Source organism: Schistocerca nitens, chromosome 8 (assembly GCF_023898315.1).
Source record: "Schistocerca nitens isolate TAMUIC-IGC-003100 chromosome 8, iqSchNite1.1, whole genome shotgun sequence".
Lineage (NCBI taxonomy): Eukaryota > Metazoa > Arthropoda > Insecta > Orthoptera > Acrididae > Schistocerca > Schistocerca nitens.
The window spans coordinates 58,089,173-58,109,587 of NC_064621.1; the positions used below are offsets into that span (position 1 = coordinate 58,089,173).

General features: G+C 44.1%; 1 protein-coding gene across 1 annotated transcript in view; it reads right to left on the bottom strand.

The window, feature by feature from the left end:
* The window catches only part of LOC126199039 (protein white-like), a 311,297-nt gene that overhangs the window by 34,279 nt on the left and 256,603 nt on the right, over positions 1-20,415 (bottom strand). Inside the window, exons 11-12 of the mRNA XM_049935743.1 lie at positions 12,819-12,924; positions 9,062-9,230 (exon numbers count right to left, since the gene is read on the bottom strand). Of these exons, the coding sequence (XP_049791700.1) occupies positions 9,062-9,230; positions 12,819-12,924 (275 nt within the window). The remainder of the gene's footprint in view (positions 1-9,061; positions 9,231-12,818; positions 12,925-20,415) is intronic.

Sequence of the window (20,415 nt, forward strand, 5' to 3'; positions counted from 1 at the left end):
GAGAAAACAGGAAGAAGTTGTGTGGAACTATGAAAAAATGAACAAAATATACAAACTGAGTAGTCCATGCGAAAGATAGGCAATATTAAGGAAATAGTGAGCTCAGGAGAGCCGTGGTCCCGTGGTTAGCGTGAGCAGCTGCGGAATGAGAGGTCTTTAGTTCAAATCTTCCCTCGACTGAAAATTTTATTTTCGCAAAGTTATGATCTGTCCGTTCGTTCATTGACGTCTCTGTTCACTGTAATAAGTTTAGTGTCTGTGTTTTGCGACCGCACCGCAAAACCGTGCGATTAGTTGGCGAAAGGACGTGCCTCTCCAATGGGAACCGAAAACATTTGATCGCAAGGGCATAGGTCAACCGATTCCTCCACAGGAAAACACGTCTGATATATTCTATACGACACTGGTTACACCATGTGCGTCTCATGACAGGAATATGTTGTCGACACACCTAACTAGCACACACTCGGCAAATGGGTAAAAAGATTCTTCTACCTTGCCCGATTTAGGTTTTCTTGTGGATGTGATAATCCCTACCAAAAAAGTGATGAAAACATAAGAGTTTGTCACATAAACTGAAAATAAGACGATAAACTTTTCACTCGAGGGAAGACTTCAACCAAGGACTTCTCATTCCGCAGCTGGTCACGCTAACCACAGGACCACGGCGCTCCCGAGCTCACACTCTCCTTGATATTGCCTATCTTGCGCATGGACTACTCAGTTTGTATATTGTGCTTATTTTTTCATAGTTCCACACAACTTCTTCCTGTTTTCTCGATCGATCTGTGTTCAGTTTCTCAAGGTCTATCCACTATTCCAACTTATAACTAAATCTGAGGGGGGTGCGATGGGGAGGTTCCCTTGTTAGAACGAATGGCCGATAGCACGGGTCTCGGTCGTGGTTCGCTGATAGCGTGGCTGTACAGGTTCTCATTTTAATTTTTCTGCGGAGATATTTATGAAACCTTTGGTGTATTCCAGTCCTGCTGACGGTGTCGATTAAGTTCGGGACGGATTGTCTACCTTCTTACGCACGGTGGCCATGTGAACACACGTTGTAATAGGTTTGTCCTCAAGTGAATTCCAGCAGTATGCATCCTAAGGGGAGTCTGTTACGAGGTGTTCACGCACTTAGTCGTGTCGGATGAAGCATTGGTTTGCCGATCTGTGTTTGCCAGGATAATTTTCTTGTTTCATTTCGCCCTTTGGTTGGTTCCCAGTAGAGCCAAACACCCTGTAGAACTGTATTAGAAATTGTGTGGAATGCTAAAACATGAAATGAACTGATGAACAAAGACATGAACGGAAGATCCTTAATAGAAGAAGAGTCAGATTAGCAGTATTTTGCCATGACGTCCAGGAGTAAATAAGTTTACAGTGGATGGAGCAGCAGAGGATGTTGTGAGTGGCAGGAATGAAGTGGTTAGCGCGAGATGGGGAAATACGAGTGACTCCTCTCTCTCCATCCCCCCGTCCCAAACAAGACCATTGGAAGAATAGAACTTCTTTGCAGAAAAGAAATTCAAAAGTCTGATTACCTTACAAATGAGTTAATGTGTTAAATATTTGACGTTATGGGTGAAGACGAAAAACCTAATTATGTTGGTGTTATTAGTTTCGGATTATTCACTCATAGACAATGCCAAAGTAAAAACCAACACCAGGGGTGTAAGTCAGAAAAAGCTTGGAAAAGGTTTAGATTGTGGTGAAAGTTCGTTGGGAGTTGGTAAGTGCTCTTACTGTCGAACAGTGGACGAGTATACTCCGCGTAAACTGCTCTCCGTTGTGACAAAAGCTACTTTTTCACGCTTCTCAATGTTTATTACGTCACATCTCCGTAACTATGTGTCTTGCATTGTTATAATTTTATACATGCATTGTTATATGTATATACTGTCTGCAAAATGTATTGTGATTAGAGTTTGTAGTAAAAAGGTAACAACTTAAAACGTGATGCCTCATGCTGAATCGGCCGAGCGCTTCAAGGCGCTTCCGTTTGGAACTGGGCGACCGCTACGGTCGCAGGTTCGAATCTTGCCTCGGGCATGGATGTGTGTGATGTCCTTAGGTTAGTTAGGTTTAAGTAGTTCTAAGTTCTAGGGGACTGATGACCTTAGAAGTTAAATCCCATAGTGCTCAGACCCATTTGAACCATTTGAACCTCATGCTGAAGTTGCTGCATGAACATTGAAAATGTAGTAAGCGATAAGTATTTTTCTATTCATTGTTTTATGGGACGTGTCAGCCAGAAAAGTTTTGAAAACGTTTGAAAGTATTTGTCAAATTTGTTATAAGTCGCTAAGCGGTCTCATTCTCAAATACTGAACGGATATACGAGTAGTTTGGGTAATTACAGAGTTTCTAACTTTAATTATAACTACCCAGTATCAAAGTACAGCTACACACAGAGATCCAGTGCGGGCTGTAATTATCGTATGCCACCAAAACATGGTAAGATATGCTACCGCGTCAATGTGAAACCGATTTGCGATGGAAAAAATTAGTTCCAATATTGGCCACCGGGTTTAAACTTGGTGCTGTGAATGCAAGAAAAACTTACAGAAATGTTTCCATATGCAGTGAATTACGAACGCCATGCGGGCAGTGAAGCTCAAACAAGAGAGAAGACGCCACATGCACCATTTGTTTAATATGAGCATTAGAGACGTGATCAGCAGTTGCTCGCAGCAGTTCAGATGGAATATGCGCAGCACCTTCCTGTACACTGGCCTTACAATCAAGTAGAGAACGAACGTGTCATTGGAAAAACGTTGTTTTAGATATCCCCTGAGTCGAACGTCACACGGACTCAGATCAGGTAATATTGCGACTACGCATCTGGAAAACCTTTGGAGATAACACGTTCGTGGAAGGTTGCATTAAGCAGACCTCTCACTGACCGAGCGACATGAGGTGTTGCGTCTGCAGCTCGTGGTCTCGCGGTTGCGTTCTCGCTTCCCGAGCACGGACTCCCGAGTTCGATTCCCGGCGGGGTCGGGGACTTTCACATGCCTCGAGATGACTGGGTGTTTGTGTTGTCCTCATCATTTCATCATCATTCATGAACGTGGCGAGATTGGGCTGAGAAAAGGTTGGGACTTTGTACGGGCGCTGATAACCGCGCAGTTGAGCGCCCCACAAACCAAACATCAACACCATCATCATCATCATCATCATCATGAGGTGTTGCCCCATCTTGCATGGAAACTGGTTTCCATACAGTTGCCCTCTTCCAAATCATGAATCTCATGCTGTACAAGGAGGCCTCTTCAAAGAAGAACGGACCGAGAATAAAGGTGCTTGTGAATCCACACCATGCAGGTACAGTGGCTCTTCGTATACAACACGCCGTTTAACAGAATCCCAAACGAAAGTTTTGTTTATTCACTGCTCCCAGTAGTGTTAAATGTTGTTTATCACTGAACAGAATGCTGCCCGGCCCGTGTCATGAACTTCGATTCGCGTCAGAAACCGAAGAGCAAATTGAGAACATTGCTGCGGACCATGAGGTTTTAGCTCCTGCTCCGTCTGTATCTCGTACGGGTACCCGAGTAAAAAAGATGCCAGAGCTTTCCGTACTGTTGACCGTGGAATAGACAATTCTCGTGACACTGCAGCAGTAGCAGCACTGTTCGGACCACGAGCTGCGTCGTCGTTAACAGCAACAGCAACCTCGTCTGTAACTTCCACCGTGACGGGACGCCTTCGTCTTCCGGGTGCTACACCGAACTCACCCGTATTAATGTGCAGAACTATAGACCTATGTCTCTAATGTCGATCAGTTGTAAAATTTTGGAACACGTATTATGTTCGAGTATAATGACTTTTCTGGAGACTAGAAACCTCCTCTGTAGGAATCACCATGGGTTTCGAAAAAGACGATCGTGTGAAACCCTGCTCGCGCTATTCGTCGGCGAGACTCAGAGGGCCATAGACACGGGTTCCCAGGTAGATGCCGTGTTTCTTGACTTCAGCAAGGCGTTCGATACAGTTCCCACAGTCGTTTAATGAACAAAGTAAGAGCATATGGACTATCGGACCAATTGTGTGATTGGATTGAAGAGTTCCTAGATAACAGAACGCAGCATGTCATTCTCAATGGAGAGAAGTCTTGCGAAGTAAGAGTGATTTCAGGTGTACCGCAGTGGTGTGTCGTAGGACCGTTGATGTTCACAATATACATCTATGACCTTGTGGATATCATCGGAAGTTCACTGAGGCTTTTTGCGGATGATGCTGTGGTATATCGAGAGGTTGTAACAATGGAAAATTGTACTGAAATGCAGGAGGATCTGCAACGAATTGACGCATGGTGCAGGAAATGGCAATTGAATCCCTATGTAGACAAGTGAAATGTGCTGCGAAAACATAGAAAGAAAGATCCTTTATCATTTAGCTACAATATAGCAGATCAGCAGCTGGAAGCAGTTAATTCCATTAATTATCTGGGAGTAGTCATTAGGAGTGATTCAAAATGGAATGATCATATAAAGTTGATCGTCGGTAAAGCAGATGCCAGACTGAGATTCACTGGAAGAATCCTAAGGAAATGCAGTCCGAAAACAAAGGAAGTAGGTTACAGTACACTTGTTCGCCCACTGCTTGAATACTGCTCACCGGTGTGGGATCCGTACCAGAAAGGGTTGATAGAAGAGAGAGAGAAAATCCAACAGAGAGCAGCGCGCTTCGTTACAGGATCATTTAGTAATCGCGAAAGCGTTACGGAGATGAGAGATAAACTCCAGTAGAAGACTCTGCAGGAGAGACGCTCAGTAGCTCAGTACGGGCTTTTGTTGAAGTTTCGAGAACATACCTTAACGGAGGAGTCAAGCAGTATATTGCTCCCTCCTACGTATATCTCGCGAAGAGACCATGAGCATAAAATCAGAGAGATTAGAGCCCACACAGAGACATACCGACAATATTTCTTTCCACGAACAATACGAGACTGGAATACAAGGGAAAACCGATAGAGGTAGTCAAGGGACCCTCCGCCACACACTGTCTGGTGGCTTGCGGAATATGGATGTAGATGTAGATTTTCGTATTTCGTTGCCATCTTCTTTAAACGCTTCAATGACACTGCATTTCTCCTCAGACCTTTCAGTCGGCGATACTCTCTCAGTGCAGAACTGTAATTGCTGTCGTTGTCCTCACCCGGTAGCTGAATGGTCAGCGTGATGGATCGTCAATCGTCTGCGCCCGCCTTCGATTCCCGGCTGCGTCGGGCAATTCTCTCCGTCCAGGGACTGGGTGTTGTGCTGTCCTCATCATCATCTTCTCATCCTCATCGACTGCAGGTCGCCGAAGTGGCGTCAAATTAAACACCGGCACCCGGCGAACAGTCTGCCCGACGGGGGACCCTAGCCATACGATTAAATAAATTGCTACCGTTCATATAAAACAGTTTCATTAGGCCAGGTCTCTCTTCACAATAGCCATACGTTATGGTTTGTGAAATGAGAGCCTGGATGTTATACTGTCATAGAATCTCCTTACAGTGCCAGATTTCTACTTGGTGGCCAGCGTGAATCGATTCGACGTTAACACATTAGCATATCTACCAAGTTTCCCTGCCATATGATAATTACAGCCCACGCTGGAGCTCCTTGAGTAGATGCACTTTAATTACAACCATCCAGTACTTATTTTGTGAAACCTTGAACTTGAAACTGTACCTCCCAAGGAGTAGATTATGTTTTAAATTATTAAATTGTATGTTGTATGTTAACCGGGGACCTAGAAACGACGGAGGGGCTCCGTCCCCGCCGCAGCTGGAGTGGTCCACAACCCCACGACGACTACTGCAGTCCACCTGCCGCCTCACACCGGACCCAGGGTTATTGTGCGGTTCGGCCCCTGGTGGACACCCCCAGGGAACGTCTCACACCAGACGAGTCTAACACCTGTGTTTGCGTGGTAGAGTAATGGTGGTGAGCCGTGGCGGATCATATCGATAGTGACACTCTGGTGGTTTATCTTTCCTGCCACGGTCAGGGCGGTAAGCAGCGCCCTCTGGGGCCTACGCGAGGAGTAACGAGGCGAGGTCCTGTGGGGGGTGTGCTCCGGGACGTGGTGGAAGACGGTTGTCGGGTTGACGCAGCGATTTGGGACCGGACCTATCGCATGGAGATATACAAGTTGGCTCTGAACGGAAGGCGCCGTAGCAAACAGCGGGAAGCGGGCGTCCTGTAATTTGTGTGAAGGAGTAACGATTTTTGCATTGGATGTCCCAGTGGTTCCCGAGAGTTTCGGTGACTGCTTTCGGAGAAGGTAAGACCTTGTGTCTACGCTCTTTTCCGTACGATGTTGCTGCCTGCCGTTATAAACGGGTGAAAATCAGGCGCTTGTATTGAGTATACGGGAACTGGTGACGTAAAATTACATTTGTGATTGAGTCTCACTTGTACTGTGACAATTTAGAGGCGAAAACTCTGATGGATTCATTAGGTCTGGTTCGTTGGTGTGCAACTAAGGGAGTCAGTTATTTTGGGTAACTGAGGGAGTACCATTATGTTGGTCTAAGTGATACGTTCTCCACATTTTGTCTATGGCTTTGCGAATCGAAATCGTGGGGGAGTACACGTGTGAGTAATTTGCTATTGTATTGATGGTTATGTTGTAAAGACTGTTCTCTGGTGTGTTAAATCACGCGCTGATTTGTAGCCAATCTAAGCAGAAGTTACCATTGCTACTTGCTTATGTGCTACTGTCCTTATGATTGGCGTTGTTTGTCTTTTGATTGTCGGCGTGCTCACGTTTTAAAAAAAATTACGGCTACTACTTATAAGGGTTGTCTACTAAGGAAATTGCTTAAGCTTTTATCATATGATGGTCTGCTTGCCTATCACATTGGCTTTCTATGCAGTATCTGAAGGAATGTCTATGGTGGCTCAAGATTGTAGGCTGACTAGTATTTGAACTGGTGTTGAGGTTAAGGGCGAGATCGGCATCCCGCAAACCCGCACGCTGCGCGTGGTTAAATGTTCCCCTATTGGAGAGCCGGCTCTCTGTTCTTGGATTTTGTAAGGATACGTGATGAGTGCATCGCTGTAGTTTTTCGCGTGCTAAATTGCGGGGTGTCGGTGCCGTCCTAGGGCTAGACTTGTGATGAATGTTATGTTGAAAGGTTAATTAACGGTACCAAACTCAAGAGAGCTTTTAGTGTGTTTTAGGTCTGTACATGGAATGATGTTGATATTTTGTCGATTGCGGCAATAACTTCCTGTGTGGGGAGATCCTCTGAGGGACTTGTATTGTACTGTTGCAGTGCAGTCCATCTGAAACGTGCTGCTTAAAACTTGGGACTGCAGCTCTCTGATGTTATATTACTGTTTAATCTTAAATGTCTTGGATGTAATATGGTTGTTGAGGATTATGTAATTAATTTTGATCGCTGGTTCCTTAAAGGAAGTATTTCGTTTCGAAATATGATTTTAACTCATCATTCAAATTTTCTAGTCTTGCTGTCTTAGGCTTTCAGTTAAATGATTGCTATTTGCATGTTTAAATGTTTGAGTGACTTAAAGGAAAAGAATATTATTTTGTAATTTGTACTGATTGTTCCTTTTGGGTAATACCTGACTTACGTGTTCAATAAATGAGTGTCTAGTCAATGGTGATGCACTGTTCTAACGCTAGCCTAACCCTTCCACTCCACAGCCTATTGAGCCGCTTTGTGTCGAAATTGTGTTCAGAACACCCCTCTGACCTGACACCTCAGGTGGTGTACGCGTACGTCGAGAACTTGTTTGCGCAGCAATCGCCGACATAGTGTAGCTGAGGCGAAAAAGGGCAACCAGCTCGCATTCACCGAGGCATCTACATCTACATCTACATCTACATCTATATGATTACTCTGGAATTCACATTTAAGTGCTTGGCAGAGGGTTCATCGAACCACAATCTACTATCTCCCTAACATTCCACTCCCGAACAGCGCGCGGGAAAAACGAACATCTAAACCTTTCTGTTCGAGCTCTGATTTCTCTTATTTTATTTTGATGATTATTCCTACCCATGTAGGTTGGGCTTAACAAAATATTTTCACATCCGGAAGAGAAAGTTGGTGACTGAAACGTCGTAAATAGATCTCGCCGCGAAGAAAAACTTCTTTGCTTTAATGACTTCCATCCCAACTTGCGTATCATATCTGCCACACTCTCTCCCCTATTTCGTGATAATACAAAACGAGGTGCTCTTTTTTGCACCCTTTCGATGTCCTCCGTCAATCCCACCTGCTAAGGATCCGACACCGCGCAGCAATATTCTAACAGAGGACGAACGAGTGTAGTGTAAGCTGTCTCTTTAGTGGACTTGTTGCATCTTCTAAGTGTCCTGCCAATGAAACCCAACCTTTGGCTCGCCTTCCCCACAATATTGTCTATGTGGTCCTTCCAACTGAAATTCTTCGTAATTTTTACACCCAGGTACTTAGTTGAATTGACAGCCTTGAGAATTGTACTATTTATCGGGTAATCGAATTCCAACGGATTTCTTTTGCAGCTCATGTGGATCACCTCACACTTTTCGTTATTTAGCGTCAACTGCCACCTGCCACACCATACAGCAATCTTTTCTACATCGCTTTGCAACTGATACTGGTCTTCGGATGACCTTACTAGACGGTAAATTACAGCATCATCTGCGAATAACCTAAGAGAACTGCTCAGATTGTCACCCAGGTCATTTATATAGATCAGGAACAGCAGAGGTCCCAGGAACATGGAAAACCGCCTAAAAACCATCCACAGAGTGCCGGCTCACCGGATCTCCGCCGGGCGGATTCGTTACGGGGACAAGGTGCTGCTTCCCGCTCCGGAAAGCCGTGCGTCAGACCGATCGGCTAACCGGGCGGGCAACTATTAAATTAGATGAATAATTATGCGAAATAGTAAAAATCAAAGTGTTTGTTTCTCTTGGAAGCCGTTGGATAGGCAACCTTCAATTGGGATCGGTTGGTCGGGATGACCGTTCCGTTTGTTAATACAGGTGGAGGGCAGCTCCAGACTACAGTGGCGCTGAGCGAGGCCGCGCGCCGGCTCCAGGCGGGACGCACCTCGTCGAAGTCGACCGTCTGCAGGACGACGTGGCCGTTGGCCGGGCAGGTGGCGTTGCTGGAGCACTCGATGTGCGGCACGCCCGCCCACTGGTTGACGAACATGGCCTCGTTGCCGTAGCGGAACCACGACAGCCGCGCCAGCCACTCCAGGGACGACGGCACCGACCTGCCCAAACAACAGGCGCACTCCCGTCTCACCAGACCACTCGATGCTGGGAAAAGCCGAGTTATACCACTTTGGCTCTCTGCCGCTCATTGTTGCATTACACTGTTGTCGAAAAGAGTATGTAGCCTCCGTTCATCCGAATGTTCATTAGAGTATCGTATAAATATATGAATGTAGATCACTCAACATATTACGAGAGTCGAGGGACATGAAAGGGAAGCAGTGGTTGGGAAGGGAATGAGACAGGGTTGTAGCCTCTCCCAGATGCTGTTCAATCTCTATATTGAGCAAGCAGTAAAGGGAACAAAAGGAAAATTCGGAGTAGGTATTAAAGTCCATAGAGAAGAAATAAAAACGTTGAGGTTCGCCGACGACATTGTAATTCTGTGAGAGACAGCAAAGGACTTGGAAGAGCAGTTGAACGGAATGGACAGTGTCTTGAAAGGAGGGTATAAGATGAACATCAACAAAAGCAAAACAAGGATTATGGAATGTAGTCGAATTAAGTCGGGTGATGCTGAGTGAATTAGATTAGGAAATAAGACGCTTAAAGTAGTAAAGGAGTTTTGCTATTTGGGGAGCAAAATAACTGATGATGGTCGAAGTAGAGAGGATATAAAACGTAGACTGGCAATGGCAAGGAAAGCGTTTCTGAAGAAGAGAAATTTGTTAACGTCGAGTATTAATTTAAGTGTCAGAAAGTCGTTTCTGAAAGTATTTGTATAGAGTGTAGCAATGTATGGAAGTGAAACGTGGACGATAACTAGTTTGGACAAGAAGAGAATAGAAGCTTTCGAAATGTGGTCCTACAGAAGAATGTTGAAGATTAGATGGGTACATCACATATCTAATGATGACGTATTGAATACAAATGGGGAGAAGAGGAGTTTGTGGCACAACTTGACTAGAAGAAGGGATCGGTTGGTAGGACATGTTCTGAGGCATCAAGGGATCACCAATTTAGTACTGGAGGGCAGCATGGAGGGTAAAAATCGTAGAGGGAGACCAAGAGATGAATACACTAAGCAGATTCAGAAGGATGTAGGTTGCAGTAAGTACTGGGAGATGAAGAGGCTTACACAGGATAGAGTAGCATGGAGAGCTGCATCAAACCAGTCTCAGGACTGAAGACCACAACAACAACATATATAGGGTATCCGAAAAGACTTTCCCTGATTACATAAATTGATAACTCAGGTTAGAAGTAAGATACAAATATGAAACTTGTGTCACATTGTTTACATCTCTCGAAGTTTTTTTTTTCGGTTTTAGGTTCGCAGTACGTAAGTAGTGAATCAGGTGCAGTTCCCAAGAAGCCATGTTAACCAATCAGGAGAAGGCACAGTGTGTCCTGTGGTACCATGAGACACGATCGCCAACCACAGTGCAGAGACACTTCCAGACAACATTTGGAAGGAATCCACCTGATGTCAAGGGCATTAAAACCTGGTATGAGAAGTTCAAGAACACAGGATCGGTTGCTGACCTTCCGAGGTCTGGTCGACCGAGAACCTCAGCAGACAGGGTGGAAGCTGTAAGGCAGTCTTTTCTGCGAAGTCCGAAGAAATCGGTGCTCAGGGCCTCACGTGAATTACAGATGCCAAAAAGCTCTCTCCATGAGATTTTACACAATCGTTTATTGTTTCGTGCATACAAAGTGCAAATCGTTCAGGCCTTGTTGCCCAATGACAGTACACGTCGATATGACTTTGCGGTCGAAATGTTATCACGTATTGAGGATGATGATGGTTATCTCAGACGAACTGCCTTTTCCGAAGAAGGGACCTTTTTTGTCAGTGGAGTAGTGAATCGCCATAATGTGCGCATTTGGGGTTCACAACCCCCTGGTGAGGTCATCGAGTGCACCAGTCCAAAAGTGAATGTTTGGTCCGCGCTATTGCACGATCGAATTATCGGGTCATTCTTCTTCGCTGAGGCTACCATCACATCTGTAGTGTATCTGGACATGTTGCGACTCTATGTTGTTTCTCAGCTGCTTCAGTATCACCCAGATGTCACAGCTTCTTTGGGGTTTGGACGTGCGTGCCTATCTCGATATGACCTTTCCTCGGCGATGGATTGGTCGTGATGGGCCAACGGTTTGGCCTCCACGCTCTCCTGACATAACCCCATTAGATTTCTTTTTACGGGACGAGGTCTACCGAACACGTGTACCAGATCTTGAAACCCTGCGGCAACGGATAACCAGTGATGTTGGCTAATGTGTGGACGGAAATTGAATATCGCCTAGATGTGCTACGTGCTACCAAGGGTGCTCATGTGGAAATTTACTGATTTGTGAAAAAAACTTTGATAGTTTGTAAACAATTAGACATCAGTTTCATATTTGTATCTTACTTCTAGCCAGAGTTATCAGTTTATGTAATCAGGGAAAGAATTTCGGACAATATATATATATATATATATATATATATATATATATATATATATATATATATATGTGTGTGTGTGTGTGTGTGTGTGTGTGTGTGTGTGTGTGTGTGTGTGTGTGTGTGTGTGTGTGTGTCGCTAAATAAATACGTAATGCAATAGTTGACAATGTTTGTGACAATATATATATATATATATATATGAGCCTATGTCCGTTCGAATGTTCATTAGTGTATAGTGTAAAAGTCTGAATTAAACTGATCGGTATTCCGAATGTTAATTATAGTGAAGCGATTTTGACTAATTTTCGTCCGTGACTGTCTCAAGAAATATGTAAAGCTTTTTTTTTTTTTTAAATTACCGCTTCCATTCACAAACTTTGTCAACTGTTGTATTACTTATTTATTTAGTGACATGTTTCGAGGGAATACCTCATCTTCAGGCTAAATGACATTACAAAAACAACTTTACAATAAGGTCATACCGATGTTACACAGTCTTTTCGTAAATGCTGCGGTCATCCTGTGGAAGAAGAGAAAACCTAGTAAGAGGCGATGTCATTTTGGAAGCTGGACTGATGTTTGCACGAAAATGTTTTGTAACGGCCACTCACTTTGTTCTTGTGGCGTGGCAGTCTCGTTGTGATGCGCTGATGTGTTTCCATTACCGTGGCTCTCTTGATCACATCAGCGCATTACGAGACTGCCACGCCAGAAGAACAAAGCGAGTGGCCGTTACAAAACATTTTCGTGCAAATACCAGTCCAACTTCCAAAGTGACATCGCCTCTTACTAGGTTTTCTCTTCTTCCACAGGATGACCGCAGCATTTACGAAAAGTCTGTGTAACATCGGTATGACCTTATTGTAAAGTTGTTTTTGTAATACCATTTAGCCTGAAGATGAGGTATTCCCTCGAAACATGTCGCTAAATAAATACGTAATACAATAGTTGACAATGTTTGTGACTGATAGAAGTAATTTTTAAAAAAAAAAAAAAAACTTACTTTCTAATTATAGTGTACTCCAAAAATCTCAAGTGAATCGTTTAAATACTTTTCGAGACATTTTGCAACAAATTAAACAACGAATTATCGTTGTATAGCAGTCTGGTTATATCTGCGTCTGCGCTTTCGACTAGAAGCTTTATATTATGCACCATAACTAAGTTCTTGTCGTTGAGCTAAGCGTGGACTCACCTGACGTTTAAGAAGAAACCGCCGAAGAGCAGGAACGGGAAGATGAGCGGCTGCGCCATCGACATTGCCACCGAGATGCTGGAGCTGACGCACGACACGAAGTAACCTGCCAACAGCGCAAAGTGCGACCCGTTACACCGCCAGCAGCGAACCAAGCCGTCCAGGAGCGCTCGACATGAGCGGACCGTAAAATCGGAGGAGTCTCGGCTGCCCTTTTTACTCTGAGCGATTGCTACCAAAGTGTTCCTCCTCTCTTGCCATTTCCATTCATCTTAGAATAGTTAATAGGCACCTCAGACAACCATTTAGCTCGACTCCCGCCCCCCCCCCCCCCACCACCACCCCTCCCCCACCCTCCCCAGGCATCAAAATGAAACCGTGAAACGCTGCATCTGGTATTGATAATGCTCTCGATCCGGCGAGTAAGAGAATCCACAATTTATTCAGCCATGACACAGCCGTTGGAGTGCCAATGACTGATTACTAGATGCCGTTGTGCGTGGAGCTAAAACATTGAGGGTATGTTGATTACTGCGTCTTAACCACTGTTATAAATAGTGACAAACATTTGTGGGAAATGGTTCAAATTTCGGCGTGGGTCTGAATTTGGGCTCGCTATAAGTTTCGTACTGGGAGGTGCTGCAGGCTTCCGGAAACAATGTAAAACAGCGCTTCAGACCACTTCAGTTTTCTGCAAAACTGAAACGTCAGTTCATTGTCGTATGCGACTACAATCAACATGTACTCAATTTTGACCATCTTGAAACTTTTGCAGGCATGCATTCTTTATTTTTTCATAGAGTTTCCGTGTTTAAGAAGAGTCTCCCTTCTAATATACCTTGTTAAGGGCAAGCTAAGCTCTGAAAATACCTTTAGCTTTAATATCTCCCATTTTACGTTGTTTTGTAATTACGTAGTTGTAATGGTCTAAATTATGACTATAGATAGATATTGGACCATTTTTATCTGATTTTATCCTTCAGAATATCCTTAGCAATTATTTAAATATGAAAGTTCAGAAGTATTACAAAATTCGGATAGTTAAATACTGAAGCTTTTCGTTCGGACGTAGAATTTAATTCCAATTGCCAATTACGGCAGGGCAAATTTTCATTCATTAAATACGATAGAACCTGCAGTCACTTGCATTTGTTCAGAAGTCCGATGGTCTTTTCTAACTTTAAGGTTAAGGTTCATATAGTTAAAGTCCATAATAAAGGGATCAAAGAATTAAACAAAAGGAATTGTTTCCAATCATTCTGTGGGCTGTTGCTATTCGTGGTCCGTTACTATTCTGAAAGTAATAGGAAAAAAATGCTTGAGGTTTTTTCAATAATTTACTAGAGACAAAATTCAGTGAATAAGTCAACGATAATTTTTGGGCCCCAGTTATTACTTTGATCGTTGCTGTTAGTGCAGTAAATAGCACGCAATGGTATTTTACCTGTCGGTTGAGATCTTAATTAATTAAATCACAATTAAAGACAGAAAATAAAACTCAAATTAAAAGCAGAGAGAGAGTACTGAGTGTCCAGAGCATATCCATTGTGAAAATATAAGAGAAAGAACAGCATTTTGCCACCGAGAACGTTGAAAGAAACATACTGTTTCGTGTTCACGGTAACCTAGATGACTGGTAGAAAAAATTACCACCAAAACGTCAAAGAATCGCCTACAGTATGAACTACACCCTCCATGCGCTTTGGGTAAAACGCACCATCGGTCTGGCGGTATACTCGATGACTTCCGTCATTTGGAAACAGGCAAATTTCTAACGAGACAGATCTCGTCATACGCTCCACTCAGCCACTGCCCAGCTCCTTTGTCGTTTCGAATGTTGAAGACGTGCACCTCTATGTGAGAAATTGCCTTTCGCCCAGTACCCAACTCCAAATGTCCACTGTACGTTCACTCGAAATGTGGTTGAAACGGAACTGCATTCACTGACAGCAGCAATTCTGGGGTGATTTGATGTTAATTGTGACTGACATTCAACAACTTTAAGGAAATTTTTTCAAAATTACATTTAATATTCGTACATTATCCTAAGTTGCTTTATGTGTGATGCATTTCTCGTGGTTATTCGTTATGACGTTGCTATCAGTGTTGCTGGGCTCCATTTCTATTACATTTTACTATGAGCATAAAAAAATTCTTAGCACGACATCACAGGGGAATGAATAGTACACATTACTGTGAGGAAGTAGGATTCAGTTTGATGTTTCACTGTATTTCCAATTGGTTCTTCAGTGATGTTCTGTTGAATTGACTATATGCTTCCTTTGCATGAATGAAAGTTAAAAATGGTATTTTATTTAATCTGCCAGACGTTTCAAGACGGCGCACAGTCTGCTGCAGAGTGAACATTCGTTATAGATTATTATTATTACTGTGAGTTCTTCCGTTTATCCGATACTATAAGAGGAAAGAATGGTAAGTGCAAGTAAATGTCTTAAGAGAACTGGCGACCTTTTTCTTGAGATTGCCCCAAAAATGCGTAGTATCTTTCCCGTGAGTAAAGACGCCGTGAACTCACGTCCTTCTGTGGTTGTATAAGTTTCCACCTATAGAACAGCTATTCAAAACAGGTGAATTTGAAGTCGTCCTGTTCTCTGTTTTCTGTTTCAACATAAACAAAGTCCGTTTCTCCTTATCCACAATTCCAGGCAACACAAACGCGGTTCATAGTCTTTAAGTTTCGAAGAAATGTCTTGCGGTACAATCACTTTCAAGTTAATTATCTAACAGTATAAAGTACAAACGGGAGTGAGAGGGGCCTAAAACATTGACTAGTCGCACTGTCTGCAGTGACGGTTCACAAGAAACCATTTATACAGTATTAACTGTGTTCCATTCAGAGTTACCTATCAAGATGGTTGACGGCTACTGTACCAGCTCCACCACGTAAATGTTTGGATAAGACAATGCTATCTACCGTAGTCGATCCCCTAAACGCTCAGTAAGAGTTAATTAACGTGCTCTCCCTCTCTCGTCCCCTCCCACATGGGAACTAAAACGAAAAGATTCCATTTCTAATACATTTTTACTCGCTAGCACGATATTTCGTTCTGAATGACATAGCAGGTTTGCAACTAAATAAAATTACCTCGGAAATGACTCATTTGTGGTCCCATGTTTTTTTCTACTATTATCGTATACTTACATCTGTGTCAGTTTCCGCTATTAACTGTGGTACACACCTAATAGTATAACAGACAGAAGATGATTTCGCTGTGCAGGGTGATTCAAAGAGAAAGAACAGACTTCAGTTATTTACTACAGACAAACTGTTAAACATAGAAAGACACTGTGCTTGTTAGTGGATAGAGGAAAGTTCAAAGTCACAGGCAAGTCAGGTAGAAGAAGGTGTAATTAGATGAATGGCTAACACTAACTTCACTTAACGAAGGTTTATTCAGCACTTGCACATACAAGAGCGCGGAGCGAACTGCCTCTGGCCAGAACACATACAGTGTATATGCAGCTACAGAACATTCCAGTACAATGAGTGTTGATATTTGTGGATACTTCTAGAATGTATTCGAACCGAATATAGAAATTAAAACTGTACAGCCCAGGGCAGTTTTGAATTCACGGCCCTCCATGCAGTTTAGTATCATAACCACTACACCACTGTGCTACACACCGTCTTCTGCGACATCGCTCCCTCCCTAAGAGAACAGCGTCTCGGTGTTACGTTGTCCTAGTCCGGGAACGAGTCATCGGTCCTGCATACTCCGGCTCCCGATGACTGGTGCTCGTCTTGGCGGTAGTCTTAGACCTTCTTTTGCCGCTACGCTCTTCGTCACCTTTCCGCTTGTTGCCTGTCGCTGGAGCTTCGAATTTGCCCTTGGTTGCAGGATCCTTATAGGGCTTAATTCGAAGGACGTGGACCGTATCTCTGATCTTCAACTTCGTAAGTAACATCAGACAACTGTCTTATAACCTCATAAGGTCTAAAGTAGCGCCTGAGGAGTTTCTCAGAGAGACCAACCTTCCGAACAGAAGTGAAGATCCAGACGAGGTCACCAGGCTGGTAGACAACAGGGCGGTTGCTCGCGCCATACCTTCGGCGATCGTTTTCTTGAGCCTGCAGCGCACGGAGTCGAGCTAACTGCCGAGCTTCCTCAGCTCTGGTTAACACCTGGCCGATGTCGTCCACGTCATCAGGATGTAACGGTAATACAGTGTCCATCGTCGTAGTCTCCTCACGTCCATGCACCAGGAAAAAGGGCGTAAATCCTGTGGTGTCTTGTTTGGCTGTGTTGTAGGCAAACGTCACGAAAGGTAGCACCTCATCCTAGTTGCTCCGCTCAACCCTGACGAACATTGATAGCATGTCGATGATGGTCTTATTAAGGCGTTCAGCAAGCCAGTTAGTTTGTGGATGGTAGGCAGTCGTCATGTGATGAGTAATGTTGCACCCACGGTCACAAGATTCGATTGACAAATTTTCCCTCTATCCCTAATTAGCGATGTTGGGGCACCGTGTTTTAATACTATGTCTTCCACGATGAATTTGGCTACCTAGGATGCTTAGGCTCTTTTCACGGCTTTTGTAATAGCATAGCGTGTCAGATAATCAGTGCAAACAATAAGCCATCTATCGCCACTAGCAGACGTTGGAAATCGTCAGAGGAGCTCAATCCCAACACGCTAGAAAGGCGTTTCGGTTGGTGGAATTGGTTTGAGTCGGCTAGGTGGTTTCTGAGAAACTGACTTTCTCCTCTGGCACTCTCAACGGTGCGACACATAGTGACGGTCACTCCTAAATAAACCTGGCCAGAAAAATCTCTTGTGGGTTCTATCGTATGTCTTAATAAGTTCTAGATGTCCGGCCTCAGGTGTGTCATGGAATTTCTGTAGAACATCTAAGCGCATGTGTTTAAGAATCACTGGTAGCCATCTCTTCCCAAAGGGATCAAAGATATTCTTGCAAAGTAATGCTTTCATTAACTACCTTAAATTGTTCTTTCACATCCTCTGACCGATTTAAGGCAAGCATAGTTTGAGATATCTTGGCGTCCTTCTTCTGCTCAGCAGAGAGATCCCAGAGTGCAGCGAGACAGTCACTAACTTCATCAAAGTCTTGATGGTCTTGCACAAGGTTTCTTGAGAGACAGTCGGCATCTAGGTGTTTTCTTCCACGTTTGTACACTATGGTAACGTCATACTCTTGAAGATTTACTGCCCACCTGGAGAGTCGTCCTGTAGGATCCTTAAGACCTGTCAACCAGCATAGTGTATGATGGTCTGTAACAACTGTGAATGGCCTTCATTAGAAGTACTGTCGAAATTTGCACATGGCCCAGATCACAGCAAGACATTCTCTTTCTGTAGTTGAGTAGTTTCTCTCGGCTTTTGTAAGTGGCATACGCTATAACCTTCTCTTTTCCATCTGAAACTTGCAACAGAACAGCACCGATCCCATACCCACTAGCATCTGTGTGTAGTTCTGTAGGTGCTCTCTCGTCATACAGACCAAGTACAGGGTCAGTCGTTAGAGCCTTTCGCAGCACATCGAAAGAATCTTGTTGAGCACCACCCCAGATAAATTTAGCATAAGCTTTTAATAACTCTTGGAGTGGCCTGGCTTTAATACAAAAATCTTTGATAAAACGACGGTAATGAGAACATAATCCGAGGAAGCTTCTCACATCTCTAACACTTTTAGGAATGGGAAATTCCGTTATAGATCTCACCTTTTCTGGGTCTGGCATTCATTTGACACAAGGTGTCCAAGCATTTTGATTTGTTTTGTCCCAAAGACACTTCCTTGGATTAAGTCAGTCCGCCTTGACACTTAAGAACGGCCCTCAGTCTTTTTATGTGTTCAACAAATGTCTTTGAGAACACTACAATGTCATCTAAATAACAAAGACACATCGTCCACTTCAGGTGACATAGAAGATTATCCATCATCCGTTCAAACGTTGCTGGTGCATTACACAAACCAAACGGCATTACCTTAAAATCATATAGGCCCTCAGGGGTTATGAATGCAATTTTCTGACAATCAGCCTCATCTACTTAGATCTGCCAGTATCCAGAGTACATGTCCATGGTTGAGGAAAACTTGTCCCCCTTCAAACAATCTAGTGTATCGTCAGTTCGTGGAAGAGGGTAAACGTCCTTTTTAGTTATCTTATTAAGCTTCCTGTAATCAATACAGAAGCGCCAACTTCCATCCCTCTTCCTGACGAGAACCACTGGTGATGACCATGGGCTTTGCGAATGCTGAATGATGTCTTTCTCCATCATTTTCTCTACCTCGTCGCGAATTATTTGAAGTTCCGTTGCTGACACACGGCACGCTCCCTGGCTTATTGGTTGGTGGTCTCCGGTGGTAATCCGGTGCTTCACCGTCGATTTGTCTAATTTGCTCTTCAACTGTTGGTTAAAGTATTCAGAGAACTCTTGAAGAATACAAGTAGCTTCTTTTGTTGTTCCTTAGTGAGATATCTTGATAGTCGAGCTATAAGATCTTGTAGTGGTAGCGCTAGTTTCGCCCACAGACTCGGCATGGGAGACTTGGATGACACTCAGCTAATCTGCAAACAACGGCTCAGCGTTTGCTACGCACATGCGTCTTGGAAGGATCTGCGGTTCTGGACGACAGTTAACTATCCACAATTCACCGAATTCGTTCTTAAACGAGACGACAGAGGCTGGGATGATCAAGTTATTCTCCAGTGGTATGCTTACATTCCAGTACAAGATCCATGGGTTGATGCATTGCATGACGCATGACAGCTACCTTTCTAGTGCTGATGCAGGATTGATCACTTCATCCAGCACACATATTCTCCACACTCTCATATGCACACCTTTTAGTTCTCAGTGTCTCATCTCGTCTAGCATGATCTTCGAGCGACAACAATCTATAATTGCCTGAGAAGCTTCCAAAATGACCCATCCGAGAATGACGTCATGACTACACTCTTGTAAGACGATGAATTCTAAGGGCTGTGTATGGCCACTTATACCCACACGAATGGTACATCTTCCTGTAGGTTTTACATATTCCCCATTAACCACGTTCAGCAGAGATGTTTTGCCGTCGACGAATACGGTTTTCTGCAACTGGCGACGGTACTTCTCCGGAATGACTGAATATGATGCTCCAGAGTCCACAAGAGCTTGGGCTGGTCGGCCATCCATGAGGATATCGACGTAGTTTCCTTTTGTAGTGATCGACGGCGGAGGATTTTTCTCTTCGGCTGCCTCACCTCCCTTTAGTTTTCCAGGTTGCGGCGGTTAGGTGATCGGCTGGAGCTTCTAAACGGCGATGGAGAACTTGATCGGCGTGTTGGGGAGCGTCCTCTCCAGCGGCTAGCTTGCGGCAATGGTGGTCTAAGTTGTCCTGCACCCACATATTCTTCTTCATCTTCGACGTCCCGGAGTTGGCGTCTGCTAAGATCGGTCTGCTGTCTTCTGGCGCGGAAGTCATCAAATATCCGCCGCCCTTCTCGACAATAGCGCACAGCATGTCCCGGTCGTCCGCAGTGGAAACAGACTTGTTGGTTATCCTGCGTCCTCCAGACGTCAGTCTTCCTTGGCGCGCTAACAGGTTCAAAATGGCTCTGAGCACTATGGG